At 39.8% G+C, this 19,082-nt stretch overlaps 1 protein-coding gene across 2 annotated transcripts in view; it reads right to left on the bottom strand.

The window, feature by feature from the left end:
- Positions 1-2,875: 2,875 nt before the first annotated feature.
- The window catches only part of gphnb (gephyrin b), a 110,520-nt gene continuing 94,313 nt past the window's right edge, over positions 2,876-19,082 (bottom strand). The window contains exons 13-25 of one of the 2 annotated variants that reach the window (XM_069655845.1): positions 18,938-19,075; positions 15,768-15,860; positions 13,232-13,287; positions 12,026-12,145; positions 11,570-11,628; positions 10,959-11,112; positions 8,703-8,824; positions 8,506-8,593; positions 8,058-8,131; positions 7,247-7,314; positions 7,029-7,132; positions 5,557-5,653; positions 2,876-4,146 (exon numbers count right to left, since the gene is read on the bottom strand). In XM_069655845.1, the coding sequence (XP_069511946.1) occupies positions 4,013-4,146; positions 5,557-5,653; positions 7,029-7,132; positions 7,247-7,314; positions 8,058-8,131; positions 8,506-8,593; positions 8,703-8,824; positions 10,959-11,112; positions 11,570-11,628; positions 12,026-12,145; positions 13,232-13,287; positions 15,768-15,860; positions 18,938-19,075 (1,307 nt within the window). In that variant the 3' untranslated portion in view covers positions 2,876-4,012. The remainder of the gene's footprint in view (positions 4,147-5,556; positions 5,654-7,028; positions 7,133-7,246; positions 7,315-8,057; positions 8,132-8,505; positions 8,594-8,702; positions 8,825-10,958; positions 11,113-11,569; positions 11,629-12,025; positions 12,146-13,231; positions 13,288-15,767; positions 15,861-18,937; positions 19,076-19,082) is intronic. The other variant, XM_069655853.1, reaches the window with a different exon arrangement.

Here is a 19,082-nt window from a genome sequence, read left to right as displayed (position 1 = left end):
AAAATACTTGCACCACACTTGATTTCTTTTTCCGGCATTTAAGTCATGTAAAAGTACAAAAGTATTTCCGTAAAAATAAACCCAAAATACATAAAGTAAAGTACTCTAGTAAATTGTACAACCTCAGCAAATATGAGAACATGAGAAAACTCTGATGATGTTGAAAATGTGTACCTAGCCAGTGAGCACACAGACATTTTCTTTTACAGACAGATTGCTAAATCTACCAACTCTGTACTGACTTTAAGTGTAATGTGATATAGAGCAGCCTGGCGGTGGTGGTTCCTCTTGTGGAGGGCTCCATAAGATGATCCAGTCCAGGTGAGCAGCCCCACAGGTGAGCATGTCGTTTCCCTCCTTTTTGTCTCTTACGCAGGCGACAAAGATGATGGTAGCGCTCTTTGTCCCATGACCTTAATCCGCAGGATGCTTTCCTTAAATAATATCTGGACCAGGTAAAATCAGAATTGGCAGTAAGTTAAAGAAAGTAAATACATTTGTGCATTTTATTAGCTTCCAGCAGGATATCTATAGACCTCACAGTAGGTTATCATTTTGTAACAAAATGGAAACATTCAAGAAAAGACGAGAAGTACCTTAACATATTACTAAAGTACACAGCATGAGTAAATATACTTTGTTACTTTCCTTTACTGGCTTACAGTGAGTAATGCTATAAGAGTTAGAGTTTTCTTTACTGTTTAACATACAGAGGACGATACCTTTACCTACTCTTTCCCCCTGAAGGCCTAAAGAAATTGAAGAATCTCTAGGAAAATTAAAAACTAAAAGTAACTCATGTTTAAAATGCTGGGTAAATCTCCTGTTACCCTGTCAGTGTATATAAACAAATAAACAAACACTTATTTCACTTGAGGGTCTGAAGAATTTGCCGTTATTCTCTACAATCATCCTCTCACTGATCCCCTTACATTACACACATTTTCTACACATTCACGTAGATGAATTTAACTAAGTTCTTGTCACAGCTCTATTAATCATCACCAACTAATGGGATCTTCTGTCATTTCACCTCGCAGAGCAGAACAGAAACTGTCTAATCTCATGCAGCCTCAGAAATATCTACACCAAAGCCTGAAGCTGCCTTTTTTTCTGCTGTATTTTCTATTAAGTTAATCCTTTCTGACACCTCTGTGCTTAACCTCTTTTCCTCATTAGGCTCTCTGCTGCCAGTTCCGGATTCTTAAATACTTACCTTCCTAGAAAGAGAGACGGTTAAAACCCTCTTTGCTCTGCAGTGATTCATTACAACGCAGCACTTTTTACTTTGTTTCTCTATGGAGCAGCAGTGGATGAAGTACTCAGATACTTTTACTATCATTATTAGCAAATGTAGAGTAAAACTTTAATGTTGTAGCTCGTAGAAATTGAGCTAGTTTTGAGTACTTTAAATACTGGTTAGTTCAGTGGTACTTAACCTCGGGGTCAAGTCCCCTCCAAAGGTCACAAGATGAATCTAAGGAGTCATGAAATTGAAGATTTTAGATACTAGTCCTCAAACACGTATGACCACATAGGTTGTTTGTTTCATAAAACGTGGTTAAAATTATTGTAATTTGCTAAGGTTAAGGCACCAAAAGTACTCGGTTAAGTTAAAGTAAAAAAAGATCAGGGTTCAAGTTAAAACAAATATTGGTTACTTAAAGGAAGTCACACATGACTAAACCCTGGTCTCCTCGCTGTTTATTTGATCCATCCATCGTCTACAACTGCTGGCCAAAATGAACTGTATTACTCTTTATACAACAGTTGGTTGCGACATTCCATGAGTAGTGATATCCTGTAGAATACAACGTCACTGACTTTTCACTGTGTGTGTCACTCCGCCTCAGCCAGGTGTTCTGAATACTGTTAACAAACATTACAGCAGACCGTTTATGTCTACATTGATCAAGCTGGTGCCTCTGAATCACACAGCAGACTCTTATTTCACTGGTTGATGATATATTAAAACAAACAGACGAATAAGCATCTAATCATACAAAGTAGCTGATCTGTGGTAACCTGTATATACAGAGTACAGGAGAATGTTTGGGTTGCATGGCAACAAAAGTCCAGTTTCAGTTTGTTGATTATTACCGTTTACTACTATGTCTCGATTGTATAACTGTTGTGTAAAAGCAGAGCGAATCACAGCGGTGATGATGTTTAGTACAACATGTGATATTGCTTAATTACTGTATATTACATCTTGACTTCTGCATTTTCTCCTATCTCCTATACTACTGCCACTAGAGGTCGCTGTCTATCTATAAAGGTAAATATGGGTCTTAATAAGCTTTTTCATGGACAGGCTACTGTATACGGTCATATTTTTTGTGCGGACAGTCTTAAAGAAACAGTTCTGCAATATAAAATTTGAATTATTCCAAACTAGACAGTAAATGCTCACTATGTGAAAAGTATCAAATAACAAACACAGTAAAATGTTGTGGCGTAAAAATTATAATATTTCCCTCTGATAAGTACAAAACTAGATGTAAAAAGTTCATTTTAAAATAGAAATATTCAAGTATAATATTAGTAATGTACAAAAACCTCAAATTGTTTTTAAGACAGAACTTAGCTACAGTACTTTCCCCCACCGCTAAAGAGGTATATTCAATTTATAGAAGCTTTTATTCTGAAAATCTGCACATTATTGCAGATAAACACATTAAAGCTGTATCACTGGTTTGATTGGCTCATGGAGCTCGACCTCAGTGGTTGGTGAAGAACGTGAGACCATGCTCTTTCACAGTTCATGCACTCCTCTAACCCTCGGGCGATAATCTACCAAACTTTTAGCATCAAAGAAGAAATTCACTGTTTTTCTTTAGATATGTTTTATTAAAAAAGGAAACCCAACAAGAACTTTTTTTTACATAATGATCAAGGATTTTTATTATCTTAGTCTCTTTCATCAGTTTCATATCATTACAGAAAATGTTATAGTACAGCGTTGTTCAATGTCTCCTCATTGCTTAATAATTTCCTTAGGAGTGCTGGTCACATATATCTGTACAATATGGTTCTTATTTTTTTCTGTACATTTTTTGTGAAGTTGGTTAAAAAGGCTGTCAGCACTTAAAGAAGCTGTTTCTTTTCTTTCTTTTTTAATTTCTTAAATAGTTGATCAAATAAAAGATTATTTTTCCCAGGTTGAGCTCGCCCCTGGGGGGGTTTGGGGCAGAGTTTTACACCCGGTCACCGTGAATATAAGGAAGCTTCAGGGTCTGGGCAGACTGGGGTGTGCCCCCCCCCCACCACCTCCCCATCCCAACACCGCCTCTCCCCCTGCCCAGGCATTTGGCACTGCGCACATAAACAAGACTCACAAGATAAACAACAAGCAAAGCTCTTTGTGAAGCCATTATGATGCATACTAATGAGAGAAAAACAGAAGTGTCACCTTGATGGGCGCTCGAAAGAGGAAGCGGTCTTGATGTGCCCCCTCTTCCTCTTAGCTGAGCACCATGGGAAATCTGGAGTCTTCCTCAATGTTTTCTTCATTTTTCAAAAAACAGATTATTTTTTTCCACTAAAGATGAGAAAATAATAATTTTCTTTTTTTGTCCTGGCAGGCACCTACAGCTGTCTATTAAAATGCTACTGCTATAGATAAGGTCTAGCATTGAACACACAAAGCAATTGCAATGAAAGGAACGAAGTTGCCTTAATATAATAATGATAATAAGAAGAATAATGATAATAATAATAAGAATAATCATAATAATATATTACAGAATAAATCTCTTTTTATAATTAGATTTTTTCATTAAAAGTTATATTTTCTTTGTTTGAAATACTATAATCTTTTTAAATTAATTTTTTCATATGTATCTAGGTTGTGATCAAGATGTTGACTATACCTCAACGTTATCCAAATCAATAAAAACTAGCTGTGCCGTTGCATATTACAGAATAGTCAATGATATGTGGACATGCACCGTGAACCACCCATTCCAACCCTCGCTATATGACGCCGACGCTCCGTCCCTCCGTGGTGACATCATAGCCGGCCGATGACCATGACGTCGACCACCTCGCCCTTGTGCAGCTCCACGTATTGCTCTGTTTTGGGAGGTAGCATCAGGAGCCCGTTAGCACTGCGCATGCTCATCAGCCTGCTGCTCACCTGGTTCCCTGCAGAGGGGGAGACGGAGGGGACAAAATACTTAAATCAGAATCTTGAATAATATTTAAACACTACATTGGCAGAGTGTTTTAATCAGTGCCAAGAGCAGTAAATATAGGGAGCCTAAGGTGACTGTGGTTTGGAATTATACTTACTTCAAGTTTGTCTACATACATAAACAAACTGCAATCAATCGTCTTTATTATTAGTGTGCTGTTGAATGTTGAAGACACTGTGAGACTGTAACTGGACTGTGTTTTAAACAATTATGCCCTGAAGTAAAGCCTTTAACATAACATTTCTCTGTGCACGGAGAACTCTTTTCCTTTTGCTAACATGAACTTTAAAAATGCCCAAAAATGCAACACATATTTGCATGGAATAAGATGTGCATCAAATGTTTATATGTAGTATTGACCCTTTGCTTAGCCCCTCACTGTGGAATCCTACGTTAGCAACCGTAACTAGGCGCGGGAGGCCTGTCAAGCTTTCAGAACAAGGAGAAATGCCACGTAGATAACAGCAGATATGCTCAAAGTTTAGAGGGGGGTGTCATATTTTTCACTTTTCTGTAGCCAAAAACTCAAGAGAAGAGATGTTGGACATGGATTTAACATTGTGGAAGACAGTCAACTGGTCTCTGTTCTCCTGTCTGGCCTTCTCTACCACCACCGATGCTATCGGCACAGCCTTTATTTTACCACCCCTTGGTTTGTGCCATTGTTGAGGCAAACTTGTACAGGGTTTTGTTGGGCTTTCCTGTTGTGCCTTTAGGAGATCCAGTGTGTGGATCAAGCCCACGATATGCGAGCAATATCCTGACGCGCTTTAAACACAATGAAAAGGTGTGATAATTTAGTTTTGCTAGCAATGGACTAAAACATATTAGATAATGAAATTTATAGGGAGTCATAACTAAACATTAGCTTAAAATAAAACAATATATTGACTCACCCTGCTGTGCAAGAACTTTATTGTTCCTGTATATGATCGTCCTTAACATGACATGTCAAGATGGGGGTGCCTGACGCTTGCATTGGGACCGTAGAGCTTTGGCCTCAATTTTTATGTCCTCTTTATTCCCAACACTCAGGCTGATAAATTATATTCTGGATGTAGCTTTCAAATGTCGTCCTTTCTGTCTACCTCTCTCTGATATTTGGGAACTATTTATCCAGAAATTTGCCATTATTCCCCTTGGAACATCTCTCACTGTTAATAGTTGAAAACGGCATAATATTAACATGCTGGTGCGAACAGTTACCAAGGGGGGCGGGACTTAGCGGAGGTTCAATTGCAGTGAAAGTAAGTACTTTACAGGGAAGAAAAAAATAACAACTTACGCCATCAACCACTGAACAGTAACTTAATGTGGCAGTGTGTATAATATTGTTTGGGACAGGCTTTTATTTTGGTACCTGTGCTCTGTGCCCACGGCAGAGGCTCCTGGTGATGCCATGTCAGAATGCAGCGGTGGTATTCAGGGCGAGGGTCCAACTTCACATCACAAGACAACTAGGGGAAAAAACATCACATATTATTATGATAAACGTATGCAAACCAGTCATCTTTATCTCTGCGGATATTTGTCTGTAATTCCTAAAGTTAGTTTAAAACTTGGAAAACAAGTTTAAACAAATTAGAGACATTTGCTAAACTGGCTTTCATCTGAATTGATCGTTTCAAACCACATCGTTCAGGCTCTAAAGGAGGCTCAAGAAACAACCGGTCTCTTGTTCGAGTGCGGACTGTCCCAAACTTTGACTGCAGTCTGTTAAAGTTTTGGACTCTTGACTCTGATGAGGGCCACAATCCTCACAGTGAAGCTGATTTTTATCCGTCCAGTTTCAAGTTATGAAGAAGATAAAGTGCCAGAAGTCTCTGCAAAGCTCGGACTCTGTCACATGTCCTGTTTGTTTAGCATTAGCCTCAAGGTTTAATTTTCTGCCAGAGTTAAAGAAGTCCTGGATGTCAGATTTCCTTTAGCACATGAATGCAGCACAATAGTTACATCTACCGAAAATTAAACTTTCAAATGGCAGAAATCCCAGATCTGGCCCGTCACCAACATGAAACTAACTTGGGTAAAAGGCTTGTTGCCCAATCAAAGTTCTGCCAAACGCTTTTGTACAATTCTAAACTTTAAATATTTCCTAATAGGCAACAAGGCAAACAGAAAGCAGTGGAAACTCATCCAACTTTATTGGCAACAGTTGAGGCTTTTCCAGAACATTATCTGACCCGGGTCTGCTGCCATCTGCTGAGGGAAATTATCTGGCTACATCTGTGCTCTCGGCCCATCAGTCCCACCGCTAAGTGGCAGTAATGCATTCAAGTTGATTTTCTAACTGCTTTATAACAGCAAATGATGTAGCAGAGATCTCTGGATAGCACCCATGATGGCAGGGGACCAAACCTCTCACTCCATGCTGCTACTTGGGGACACAAGCTGCGGCCGTTCCCTGCGTTTGATATTATTATGATTTTTTTTCTTGCTCTATGATTGTGAATATTCATGAGCAGAGTGCAGGCCTGCAGGTCAGCGTGGGCCGTGATTGGTTCCTCTGCCAAGTCGAAGCAAAACACGGTGGTCATAAATATGTATCAGGCGGATGATGAAAATAGTATTAAATCATGAGCTAAGATGCAATGGACTGCAATGTTACACCCTGGAACTTTAGTGCAAACATAATAGTAAATATTCCCATGCTTTATATTTCCTCTCTGCCCTATGAACTTTTCACATGTAAGTGAGCGTAAACCTGTTTATTATCACAATGTCTGATCATAAACAAAGAGAAAAAACACTTTGTGACCACCAGCGCCTCAAAAGACGATGACCCCTGTGTGTCTCGGCCAGGCTTCCCTGGTCCCCCCCTGTGCATCCTACCCTCGCTTTAATGATGGTGGGCCTAGGGTCCAAAATGCCCTGCATCTTCCTCAAGGCAGGGATGACAAAAAGATTACAGGTGACAACTGCGGACACGGGGTTTCCTAGGACAGACGCACCGACAGAGAAGGGAAGACAAGAGAGAGAGAGAGAAATATATGAGGAACATCTCTTCGGAAACAGCGGAGTGAATCACTCTTTCTCTCAACTTCACACACTACCTGGGAGGGCAAAGATTAGTTTGCGAGCACCGTCCATGTCCAAAGTGGCAAATGTTGTTGGGAGACTGAAAAAGAGAAGAAATAATCACAATAAATCGTCTACAAAGTCTTCAGTGTTTCCTGTGTTTATCACTTTACAGAACACTTTTAAATTCTCCATCTTATTTAAGTATATTTGCTTTAAATGTGCATCTGTTGTCTTAAAGGAGCAGTTCGCCCCTGGAAAAAGCCTCTGCCAGTCAAAGCTGGTGTTCTCTGTAATCGATAGAAGCAGTAATAATTTAAATTGGCGCCATAGCTGTGGAGAAAATTGTACAAACAGCTCGTGGTTTCGTCCATTCTACAACACCCAGCATGCATTGCGCCCCTCCCTTCTGAAAGGAACGGCCCAGCGAGAAACACTGGAGTGAAATACTACTGTTTTCGCTGCAGGTAATGTCTCAGAGCGGTACAGAATCTGAAATAGGATGAGAATATACCGGTAGATCGTCTAAAAACATGAGACATGACACCAGAGGCGGGCGTATTAGATTGACGAAGTGTAGTTTAGCAAGCTCCTTGTATAACCTCTGCCAGACTACGTAAAATGTGTCATTTGACAAGGGGCCCATTGGATAGAAGCGGATAGCGTCCTCCAAAGGCACAGAGCAAAACTGCATTATTTTACCATAATGGCATTAGCTCCCCATAACAGCATGATCGGAGTGAGGTTGAAAATCGGCCCTTTAATGGATTATCTTGTTGACTTTCATTCATTCTATTCCAAATTCTTGTGGTGAAAAGTTGCATGAGAATAAAGTTTTCTTACCCTGGTTTCATGAAAACACGACCAAAATGGATCTGAGCATGAAGGTCAATATCCAGCACCTGTTTAAGGTAGTCCTAAAAGGGATACAAATCACAGTTACACATTAGCAAACTTAAAAGAGCAATAAAAAGGGAAAAAACATTCATAATTGTAAGAGGAAATCAGACCCTCATGTAAGACTAATGTTTGAGAAATTTTTCTTAATTTGTGTAGATACTTACACGAACAGAATCATCTAAATAAGTATGTTGTGATTCAGTATTTTTAACTGTATTATTACTATAATATCAATCTTTTATAAGTCGTATTAAAAGAACCCATAAAAGTGTGTGTTATTTGTTTCCATCATTTCTTCTTTAATAAAAGCTGTCCTTTCCCATTTCTACCACTAGGTGTCAGTGAAACACAATGCCATTATTAGATGAGACTGTCTACTCTGCTGTCATACCTTCTCTCCCATAGACACTCCTCCTGAGGTGATGATGACATCAGCACGGCTGATGCCTTCATTCAGAGCGTTGAGAAGGTCATCGGGGCTGCGGGCCACAGACAGACACACTCACACATGTTAACTCACTGAAGGGAGGGAGAAGGGAGATAAAGTGCTAGTTTTGGATGATGTAAGGTGAGATTATGAAGGATTACTTGTCTCCCACGATGCCCAGGTTGATGGTGGGGTAGCCGTGTTCCTGGATAGTAGCCAGCAAGGTGGAGCGATTGCTGTCCCTGATCTTCCCAGGATGGAGGTCGTCTTCTGGGTTCAGCAGCTACAAAGACACATGAGGGAAAACTCTTAATACACTCTATAGCCGTTTTGCTAAAGCTGGTGTAAAAAAGTAGAACTGGCTAAAACATCATTCCATCAAGCATCCCTTTGCAATGCGGAGCGTTATTAGGTCCGGTTTGGAAAAAAATAACTATTCATCTGGAGATGATCAGGAGATGAGGGTCAGATATTTGTTTAACCTAAATGTAGCTTTCTCTTGGTTCTGAAAAAAGGTAGATTTCATACATTAGGTGTTGCTTTTAGGAAGGGATGAAATGATTAATAAATTCAGACCATCCCGACCACTCCGGTCATCCGGGACAGGTCTGCTTTCTCTCCTCAGAGTCAGAACCAAACATGGAGAAGCAGTTTTTATGCTCTGTATATCTGGAAGAAAACTCCCACACACATGCAGGCCTGCTGAAACACTCACTTCTTTTAAATCAAGGCTGAAGACTCACCTGTTTAATACATTTATTTTCAACTATTTTAATTATTTATATTTGCACTGAAACTTTTATTCTTATATTTTATAACTGTCTTTAAATTTTTGCTTCCTTTTTAACTCTTTATATTTTATCTTCACTTTGCTTTTTAATGTCTTGTTTTGAAATGTATTTCATAGCTTTTGAAGCACTTTCAATTGTCTTGTTGCTGAAATGTGCTATAAATGAACTTGCCTTACCTAATTGATAAGCAGATAGCCAGAACAAGAATTGCCAAAAGTGAAATTTGAAATCTATTCATTGTTCAAACAATTTATCAGGGGAAAAAGTTCACAGTTCTCTGGTTCTAGTTTTTCAATGTGTGTTTTTTGCTGCTTTATTCTATTTTACATCATGGTGAACTGAATATTTTTGGATTTTAAACTTTTACTCAGACATACAAGCGATTTAAAGACATCAACGATGGCTTCTGAAACTTAAAACAATATTTTGTTACATCTTACAGACTAAAGGACAAATTTATTGATTCAAAAAAAACAAAAACCAACAAAAAAGATGATAAATTATGAACAGTTGTTAAATCAATTATTTACTGTCCATGCATGAGTGACTGTAGCAAAGTGTAATGTGTGTTAGTTGTATTCTAAAATCAGTGGAAAACCTCCCAAAGTGTTTTTTTTCCCGTCCCTACTTTTAGAGACAGAACTACAAATCTGAACTTTTTGTTTCTTTGATGAGGACATTTCAGGATGAGGATGTTTCGACAAGCCGTGAAAAATACATACTAATCTAATATAGAGTGTTCACAGTGGGTTTGTGGGCAGATGTACTCTATATATTACGACTATCGGCTTATGTGAGGCGTCAAAAAAAGAGTGCAGCGAGGGACTAAACATGGGAGTAACACTGTGTGACGCGCTGTAAGATTAATCCATTAAAACAATATGAACGATATATTTTTCTTCCACAAAAAAAGTTACCTGCTCGTAAAATCAAACTTCTTAACTAATTTGTGTCAGTCAATATAATCATTGACATTACTGCAAGTTCCAGTGGACACGCCCAACACCAATAATAAACTGACAGTAAACAATCAATAATAATTAACAAAACTATCAAACAGAGAATCAAACTATACTTTCAGTTGTGAACACAATAAAATGCAGCACCTGTACAGAGAAAGTACCTTAGATGTGGATGTATAATCAACATTGCTGCAGGTACGGAGTGTAAAAACAAGAGGACAAAGCAACCATATCTGTTCCTCCCTTTCATCAGACCTGTCTTAAGAAGGGGAGATCAGGACAGCAAACCCCTTCACATGTTTTGAATTTGGCCATGGAGTCGGTGACTCACGCCTGATTTACACAATTGAGACGTCCCGGCTCAGCGCTGAGAACAAGGTGTTATGGGTATCTAGAGTCTGATGTGGATCTCTGTGAAGGTTACAAACCTCATGGAATATAAACTGCACATCTGTCGCACAGACAATGCATAAATATGATCCCAGCGTTTAAAGGCGACCACCTGGTCACAGATAAACACTTTACAAATGAAAGCACACGATACACCTGAGTGCACACCCTGCTCTTATTGCAGCAAACACTGTCGATTGTGCATAAATATGATCAACGTAAGCTGGTTCAATACTCCATTATGATGAAAACAGATTCTTGTTAAGCTTCTTACCTCGTTTCCTGTGGACATGACGGCCACCACGGGGAATTTCTGGACCTCCACCTCTGTGACTCCCACAGTGGCCAGGAGACCGATCTCAGACGGGCCCATGTGGGTGCCCTTTGCGAGCACACACTCCCCACGCTTAATGTCATGACCGATGGGCCTGTGGTAGGACAGCATAGATGATGGTTCAGAGGAAAAGAAAGAGAGAAAAAGGGAAGAAGTTCTGTGAGATTTAAATTTTAACAGTACGGTAAACTCAAAAAGACTCCAAAGTGAAGCACAAATAACCAGTCTGCTTGAGACATTTAGTGTATTATGTTTAAAAGTTGTCCATCCTGCTTTAACCAGTGTTGTCGTGCAAATAAAATACCCATACGACCATAATCACGTTAAAATCAGTGCAAGAAGTCATCAGCTTAACTAAAAATCAACTGTGCTTCTGGATAACTTTTCAGTTGTCTTTTTCCATTCAGTTTTTACTGTAACATTTATCAGTTTAAACCTTCTTACCATGAGATTTATACTAAATAGGTGGGCTCACAAAATAAAAAGTGGAACATTGTCGAACAAATCTACAGTATGTGATAAATAACATGGTTATTAAATGATATACTAACCTGATGTCCTGTCCGGGGCGAGCCTGTACGAGGATTCGTACCTCCAGCTCCTCTGTGCCCTGAAAGACAAACAAGATGCAGTTTCACTTGGACTATACTTGACCAGAATGCATCATGTATTCTGTTCATTTCTGGGCTAAAGTTAAAGGGATAGTTTGGGTTTTTTGAAGTGGGCTTGTATGAGGTTCTTATCAATAGTAAGCGTACTATGTATATGTGGATAACAGTCAGCACGGCCCCTGTTAGGAGAAGCTAGCCTACACAGTGTTCCTACACAGAGGCTCAGCTATTTACAGCTTTGAGAGAACATGCTTTGGAGTCTTAACATTTAAAACAACACAAATCTATTCTCAGTTTCCCAGGGTTGGTGTAGACTTTATGTAGCACCTGTAAAAAATGTAAAAGGTTATAAAAAAGTTCAACCCATCCTGATTGGCTAAAAGAAAAAGAACTCACGTCTTCGGACTCGCGGAGCAGCTCGGTGTCTTCCACCTGGACTACGGCGTCGGCCCCGCATGGGATGGGGGCACCCGTCGTCACCCTCATCACCTGGCCAGGCATCACTGTGTGGGTGGGCTGCACCGAGACGCAGAGAGGAGAACAATAAATGACTGAAATTATTAAAAAGATTCAAAGAGGGTTAAAAAGGGTAAAAGCAAGACAGTTTCTGTGTTTTTTGTTTTTGCTTGCCTAACTAGAATAGTAAAGTGAATTGATTAATAGATCAAATTAATGTACAAATACTATAAGGCTGCATGTTATATAATCTGCAGACCTAGCAAAGTATTTGGATGTATGAATGTAGACTATGTGTTTGCATGTGTGCTGATTTTGTTCAAGATGAGGGGTCAAGGCAGTCAATAGCTGTGTCCCAATCCAGGGGCTGCATCCTTTGGAGGCCGTAATTGAAGGCCAATTGTGTCACAGCGGCACGTTGGGAAGCGGCCGACAGATCCATCGGGTGCATCCTTCGCGGCCCAACGTATACCGAGATTCATTGTGCAGCAATTTAAACAAGATGGTGGACTCTTACGCGGCCGAGGAAGACACTTTAAATGTAAACGGTTCTGGTTTCAACTCAACCGAGTTGCTGCGTTACACATGTTTAAAAAACCGATAGGGCCCTTTAAACAAATTATCTTTAAAATAATAGGTTAAGTTGTATAATGTTAGTTATTCTAGCTAGTTAGCCCACTAGCTACCTGTTGCCTGGCAACAGGTGTGACGCAAAGGTAAGGGCGGGAACAGCAAGTGACGCAAACAGGAAATCCTTGGTAGACCAGACCGTCTCGGTTCAGTTTGGCTTTAACTGTGTATGCAGGCTATGAATGACGCATCCTCCATAGACCGCCTCCTTCGAAGGCTGCAGCCGCTGGATTGGGACACAGCTAATAAATCTCTGTAGCTCTCTCTTGTCTCAGAGGTCTAATCTGTTTTATAGTTTGGCAGCACTTTGACTTTGGAGCCCGTCTTTGGGGCGAAGGGCTTTTTATCACCCGCTAAAGGAACACACTGGTGAGCAATTACAGCTTGTCGATGCATTAGGTGAAGGACAAAAGTTTATTAAGAACTTTATTTTCATATTCAGGTTGTGCGGGTGTGTTTGTGTGAGTCCTTGTTTTTTAGCAATGAGAAGGCACGTGTGTCAAAGTGGGCTCAGACCTGCTCTCCAGCTTGGGACTCTCCGATGATGAAGCGGTCGCCTGGGCCGTCAGCCGCTAAAATAAAAGACAGATTTAATAGCATTGCACATGTGTGCAGCTGAAAACGTGTCAGTGTAGGAGTGTATCATTTAGCTGAGTCATTTTAATTCAGCAGGCTTCAGGATGAACAAACAGGAAGAGAAGGGGAGAGAGAAACACTGACATTTCATGTTCTTTAATTAAACATCTCAAAAGCAGAAAAGAGTTTCAATGTAGAACGAAAGCACGTTTTTAGGATCATGTCCTCCACTGTTAAAGGCACAGAGAGCATCCGTAAAAAGCCAAAATAGCGGGCTTTAGTCAACAAGTAAAGCTTTATAATTTACACCAAGTGTATTCATGTTTTTTTAATCCTATGTGTCCAAACTATAACATGCTCAGAGCACAGAAAGACACTTGTCTTTACTTCTGACCCTCCTTCATTTCAGGTGAAGATGTCAGTTGAAGTAACTTAAAGATTTAATCTGCACAATTCATTCAGATTTGTTATTTTTTTGTGAGAGTAAAAGGTGGGTGTAGCAGCATTGTAAAAGGGCAAAATGATTCACTTCCTCTGGAGAAAGCAACAGGTTATCAGCTCCTTCAACACCCACAGTCTGAGCACTAAAATCTCCAAAATCTGCACATGTTTTGCCTCTGCAGGCGCCAGGTCCTCACAACAGGTGCGTAACCCCACAGAGACCTTTGGTGGTCTGCTCCTCCTACTTTATGAGAGAGCCAACAGCAGATGTTACAAGCAAGAGTTTTTGAGCTGCCTGGAGCGAACAAGCTGCCACCGTGCTCTACAGGTTAACAGGGTCTTTCATGTCCTCCAGGACGCCCAGACATGGATTTCCTGACCAAAAAACAGTAAACCAACTTTGCCTAAATCTCACCTAGAAAACCAAGTGCAACTATAAATGAAACCCATGTCTATCAATAAATAAATATAAACAACAGCTACAGTATGGAGGACAGAGCCGTCCATGTCCCACAATTCAGAGCCCCAATCTGCCCTCAGTTCACCCCGATGACGAAGTCCTATCCTAAGGCAGTGTTTCACAGCCCCAGTATCCTGTTCATCTCTAACTGGGACAGTCAGGCCATTTGTTCAGAGGGAAAGACACACTGGCCTGTTTATTTCCTCTGGTTTTATTTATGTTCTGCAACTTTTTCTTACAGTACACAACAGACTCTATGGATAGACAGTCACATGGACAACACTGTAGGTGAAGGTGTAAGTCTAATGGTAAGCTCTCTGTACCTATTAACTAAAATTAAGACTTCACTAATGTGTAAATGGTCTGGAGTGGCGTCTAATTAAAAGCAGTCTTCAAAAACTTCATCGCATTAAGTTTGTAATTGGTGTCACTGTATATCGTAATCATTTTTTGAAATATAATTTATAATTGTCACAGTTCGCATCAACATTAGCTAAATAGCATTAAGGTTGAGTGTCAGGTCCGATGTGTGGATCATCTGCCCTTAACTCTTTACTATTCAATCAAACATTCATGTAGGCTAACTGTAATTCTGTCTGTTAGCTAGTTCAGTAAGCTAGGCAACACTTAGCACTTACTGAAAATTTAGGAACAACTCACCTCTTTAAGAGCTTTAGCAAGCTAACAATAAATGTTTGCTAGCTAGTTCAGTTAGCTAGGCAACGGTTACACATGTTGGATACTAGGAATACCTATTAAGTAATAACCCGATGGTAAACTTAATTTACTTCTGTTGGTTAGCTAGTTCAGTTAACTAGGCAACAGTTAAACCTGTTGGATACTAGCTATACCTACTAAGTAATAACCCTATAGTAAAATTACTTTAATTCTGTCTGTTAGCTAGATTAGTAAGCTAGGCAACACTTGGCACTTACTGAAAATGTAGGAACAACTTACTACTTTGAGAGCGTCAGCAGCTAACATTAAATGTTTGTTAGCTAGTTCAGTAAGCTAGGCAACAGTTAAACCTGTTGGATACTGGGTGCATCTATTAAGTAATAACCCTAAAGTAAACTAACTTTAATTCCGTTGGTTAGCTAGTTCAGTTAGCAAGGCAACAGCATCATTATTGATGAGTGACAGTCTTCTGGGCAAGTAACTACAAATAAATATTTAGAAACAACTTAACTCTAGAAGAACTACTAAACTAATGCTAATTTTGCCAGTTAGCTAGTGGCGAGTATCTCTTCATTAAACCTTGTTTGTGTGGTATTTTAATTCAATTTATGTAATATAAGGGCTAAATTTGAACTTCTGAACAGATGGTGCAAATGGCTGCTAAAGCTTCAACTGTGCTCCATTACTGTTCATTAAAATAAATAAAAAATTACCTAGAAAGCTGCAGTGTTTTGGTTTTACATTGTCTTGTCGACATTAGTTGAAGGGGACATTCATTGTACAATATAAGCTGAATATGGGCTCTACCTATTACAGTTACAGTTATGGTTCAACTGGCTTTAGACCGACAGGACAGAAACTTATTTCAAATCTTCTGCCATTTTGTACGGTACTTACCTCTCACAGCATAACCATCCTTGACAGAAGCAGGGAAGGGAGGCAGGTTGTCTTTGGCATAAACGTCCTGAGCCAGGACTCGACCCATCCCATCTGTGGGAGAAGAGGAAGAACATGGGTGTGAGGAAAGGAGGAGAAGCTGGAAGAAGGGTGGCTGAGAGAGAGAGACAGAGAGAGACACAGGCAGTGAGAGTGTGAGGGAGACAGTGCAGCTGATAAAGACACACAGGGGCATATGAGCCGGAGGTGTGTGTGTGCTTTACAGGGAGATATATAGTGTGACACCACGCATCAGGATCTCTCTGCGTGACTCACCACCTGACCAGCACATTTGGACACACACACCCTCTCTTTCTATTTTCATACAACAAGTGGAGGCTCGCATGTGTCCCCATCCAAATTTCTTTACCACTTTCACTAGCCAGACAACTTAAAAACACCCAGGAATCATTTGTGTAGGAAGAACAGAGACTGTGCAGCGAGACAATAGCTCAGAGAGAGAGAGAGGGTAAGAAAGAAAGACAGAAAAAGACAGAGGGAGAGTGGGCGGAGGAGAAAAAAATCCTGGCACTAAAATACCTTAAGCTGCTGTGTGGCTATATATAGCATTTCTCAGGGCTTTTATGCTATGATTATGTGGGTGTTAATATCAAGATCTAAGCTTTGATATCAATAAAGGGAAAAAAAACTGGCATGAAAAAATAGACACCCCCACATAAGCATACAGACACAAGCTTACTTATGAGAGGAATACTGAGCAACTGTAAAAAATGCATCTCACGTGTATGTTTTCCATTCCTACAGCCACTTTCCAAGCTGCTATACAAACAGCTTGTTAAATGTGCTGAAGCCGAGTTGTGAATAAAAATAGAACAGAAGTGATGTGCCGAAGCAAAATATGCATCAAAGCATCACCAACAGTAGGTTCCAGTGTTACATACATTTTCTTTAAACAAAGGGGAATTACGACATAACTTGTCCAAAACAATCGTCTCCTAGCTAATTCTGTAATTTTAGAAAAATTCAGTACCTGTGTAAATATTCCTCTCAAAGGAAGTAGTAGCAAGTAAACTTAAAAGCTTTCTTTCCAAATGTTTGATGAGAAAATGGATACCACTCTTATGTCTACAGAGAAAAAATGAAGCTAAAACCGTTAGCTTAACTAAGCACAGCTAGCTTGTCGTTGTCCATAGGCTACAAAATGCGCCTGCTTCTAAAACTTACTAATCAGCTGCTTATACCCAGCTAGAATTTTTTTGTTCTAAGAACGTTCTGAGAATGTTACATTTAACGTTCTGATAATGGTTTGAGCGGGAAGTTTTTATTTGGTTCCCAGAATGTTCCTTTTAATAGTAGGAGAACGCCAGAATGTTCAAATCACATTTCAGGAACGTTTCATAAATCACGTTCTGATAGTTCAGGCCGTACTAACATCCTGAGAAGATCCTCAGAATGTTGCAGTAAGCATGTTCTACCTTTGTTTTTATGTAACATCAAGCAAATGTTTTTTAAAAGGCGTCAATAACATCCTGAAAATATCTTCACAATGTTGAAGTTAAAACATTAGTTTAAGTTTTAACATTACAAGAACTTTATTTGAAATGATAAACATCCTTAAAACGTTCTTTGAATATTAGATTAAAATGTTTTCTATCAAACGTAATTAGAGCTTGTAGGTAATGTTAGCCAACATTATGGGAACGTTCCCTGCTAGCTGGGTATTTAGTTTTTTACAATCTGTGCAAAAACATTTTTTACCAAGCTAGGCTAACTGTTTCCAGCTTATTTGCTAGGCTAAGCTAACGTGCTGCTGGTGGTAGCTTTATATTAAGCCTAAAAACAAGAGTAGCATTACTCTCCTGATCTAGCTCTCAGCAAGGAAGGGAGTAAGTGTTTTCTCCAAAGATATCACACTATTTTTTTAATGTTTGATTTGATGGAGTACAGATTTACCTTTAACTCTACACTATCAAGAGCTTAATATTCCTTCAACATTTTAAAAACAACAACAGAAAGGAAAAAAAGAGTGATGGTCCATGCTGAGAAATACATGTATTTCACCAGTATGATAATAAAGCGAGGAAAAGATTCTTGTAATTCCACATTCATGATATGGAAACAGCATGGATAAAGCATATACATCCATCAACACACTATGCTCGTCGTGCACTTCGCACATGCAGACCCAGCTGCTCCAGCTGCGTTTCTCTAAATATTTCATCCCTCATATCCCACCTTCCTCTTTATCCCACTGTCCTCCTCCTCCCAGCTGTGTTCCTGTGAATCCTGCAAATCACTCCACTGTCAGCGAACATGAAACATCACTTTACACATGGGAAAAGAAAGAGAGTTCCTTCTAAAATCATGGATCTAGGAGTGATTTGCACCAGAGGCTATTCTTGCTACCCTGTCTTTAGCGATGAAGTAAGGAGGGTATGTTTTCCCCTCTGGCCCTCAGCCTGGCTCTGTTCCTCCTCCGCACTCCACCAGAGGGCCGACAAAACTAGCAAGTGCTAAATTAAGTCTCTCTATACATGTTTACAACTGTATGTCTGCGTAGACATGCAGTCATATTAAACATCTAAATAACTGGCTGTGAAGAGAGCAAACTCCGACCTCTGGTTTGCATGTTTTTTAAACTGCAGAGTTGTGCTGCAGGGATGAAAGGTTTTTGAAGGCCAACAAGGAAATTAGCATCACTGGTTCCCTTAACAAACAGCCAATTGGATTATTTTATTGAATTTATATTATTTTATATTATTATTTCTAAGTAAATGTACACGACACATGGATCATTAGGAAAGGTTTGCTTATTTTGCCCTTGTAAGAGAGAACATTTGTGTGTCTATACATCTGATTGTGTGTGTGACAGACACTGTGACAAGCAGACAGAGACTGCTGATTCAGTGAGGTGTCCAATTGTACACAAAGCATGTCATGTGAATTGATTGAGCGCATTTGGAAACTTCGATCCGAAAAGTGTGACACCTCAACATCCCAGCATGCTCAGTGGCTGACGTCAGCAGACACAATGAGGAGGTAAAGTGGAGCTGTCACTAACTAAACTAACAAACTGACTAACAAAATTAGGACCTTTAGGTGTGTGTGAAGCAGATTTGCAACTGATTTTCCTTTGCAGGGCAGTCTGTTTAAAGGGAACCAAACATCACCTCTGTAGTTGATGATCTCAGTGCCCAGGACGGCGGTCATCTCCAGCACAGTGATGAAGGCCTTGTCCATGGAGGTGAGGGGGAAGGGGGACATGCGGTGCCTTCGGGCCACCTTGGTGATGTCCACCGCACTGTGACCTGGGAA

The sequence above is a fragment of the Semicossyphus pulcher genome, unplaced genomic scaffold (assembly GCF_022749685.1).
Source record: "Semicossyphus pulcher isolate SPU_LCO1_2020_fin unplaced genomic scaffold, fSemPul1.0.p SCAF_11, whole genome shotgun sequence".
NCBI lineage: Eukaryota > Metazoa > Chordata > Actinopteri > Labriformes > Labridae > Semicossyphus > Semicossyphus pulcher.
This window is presented reverse-complemented; position numbering and strand designations above follow the sequence as displayed.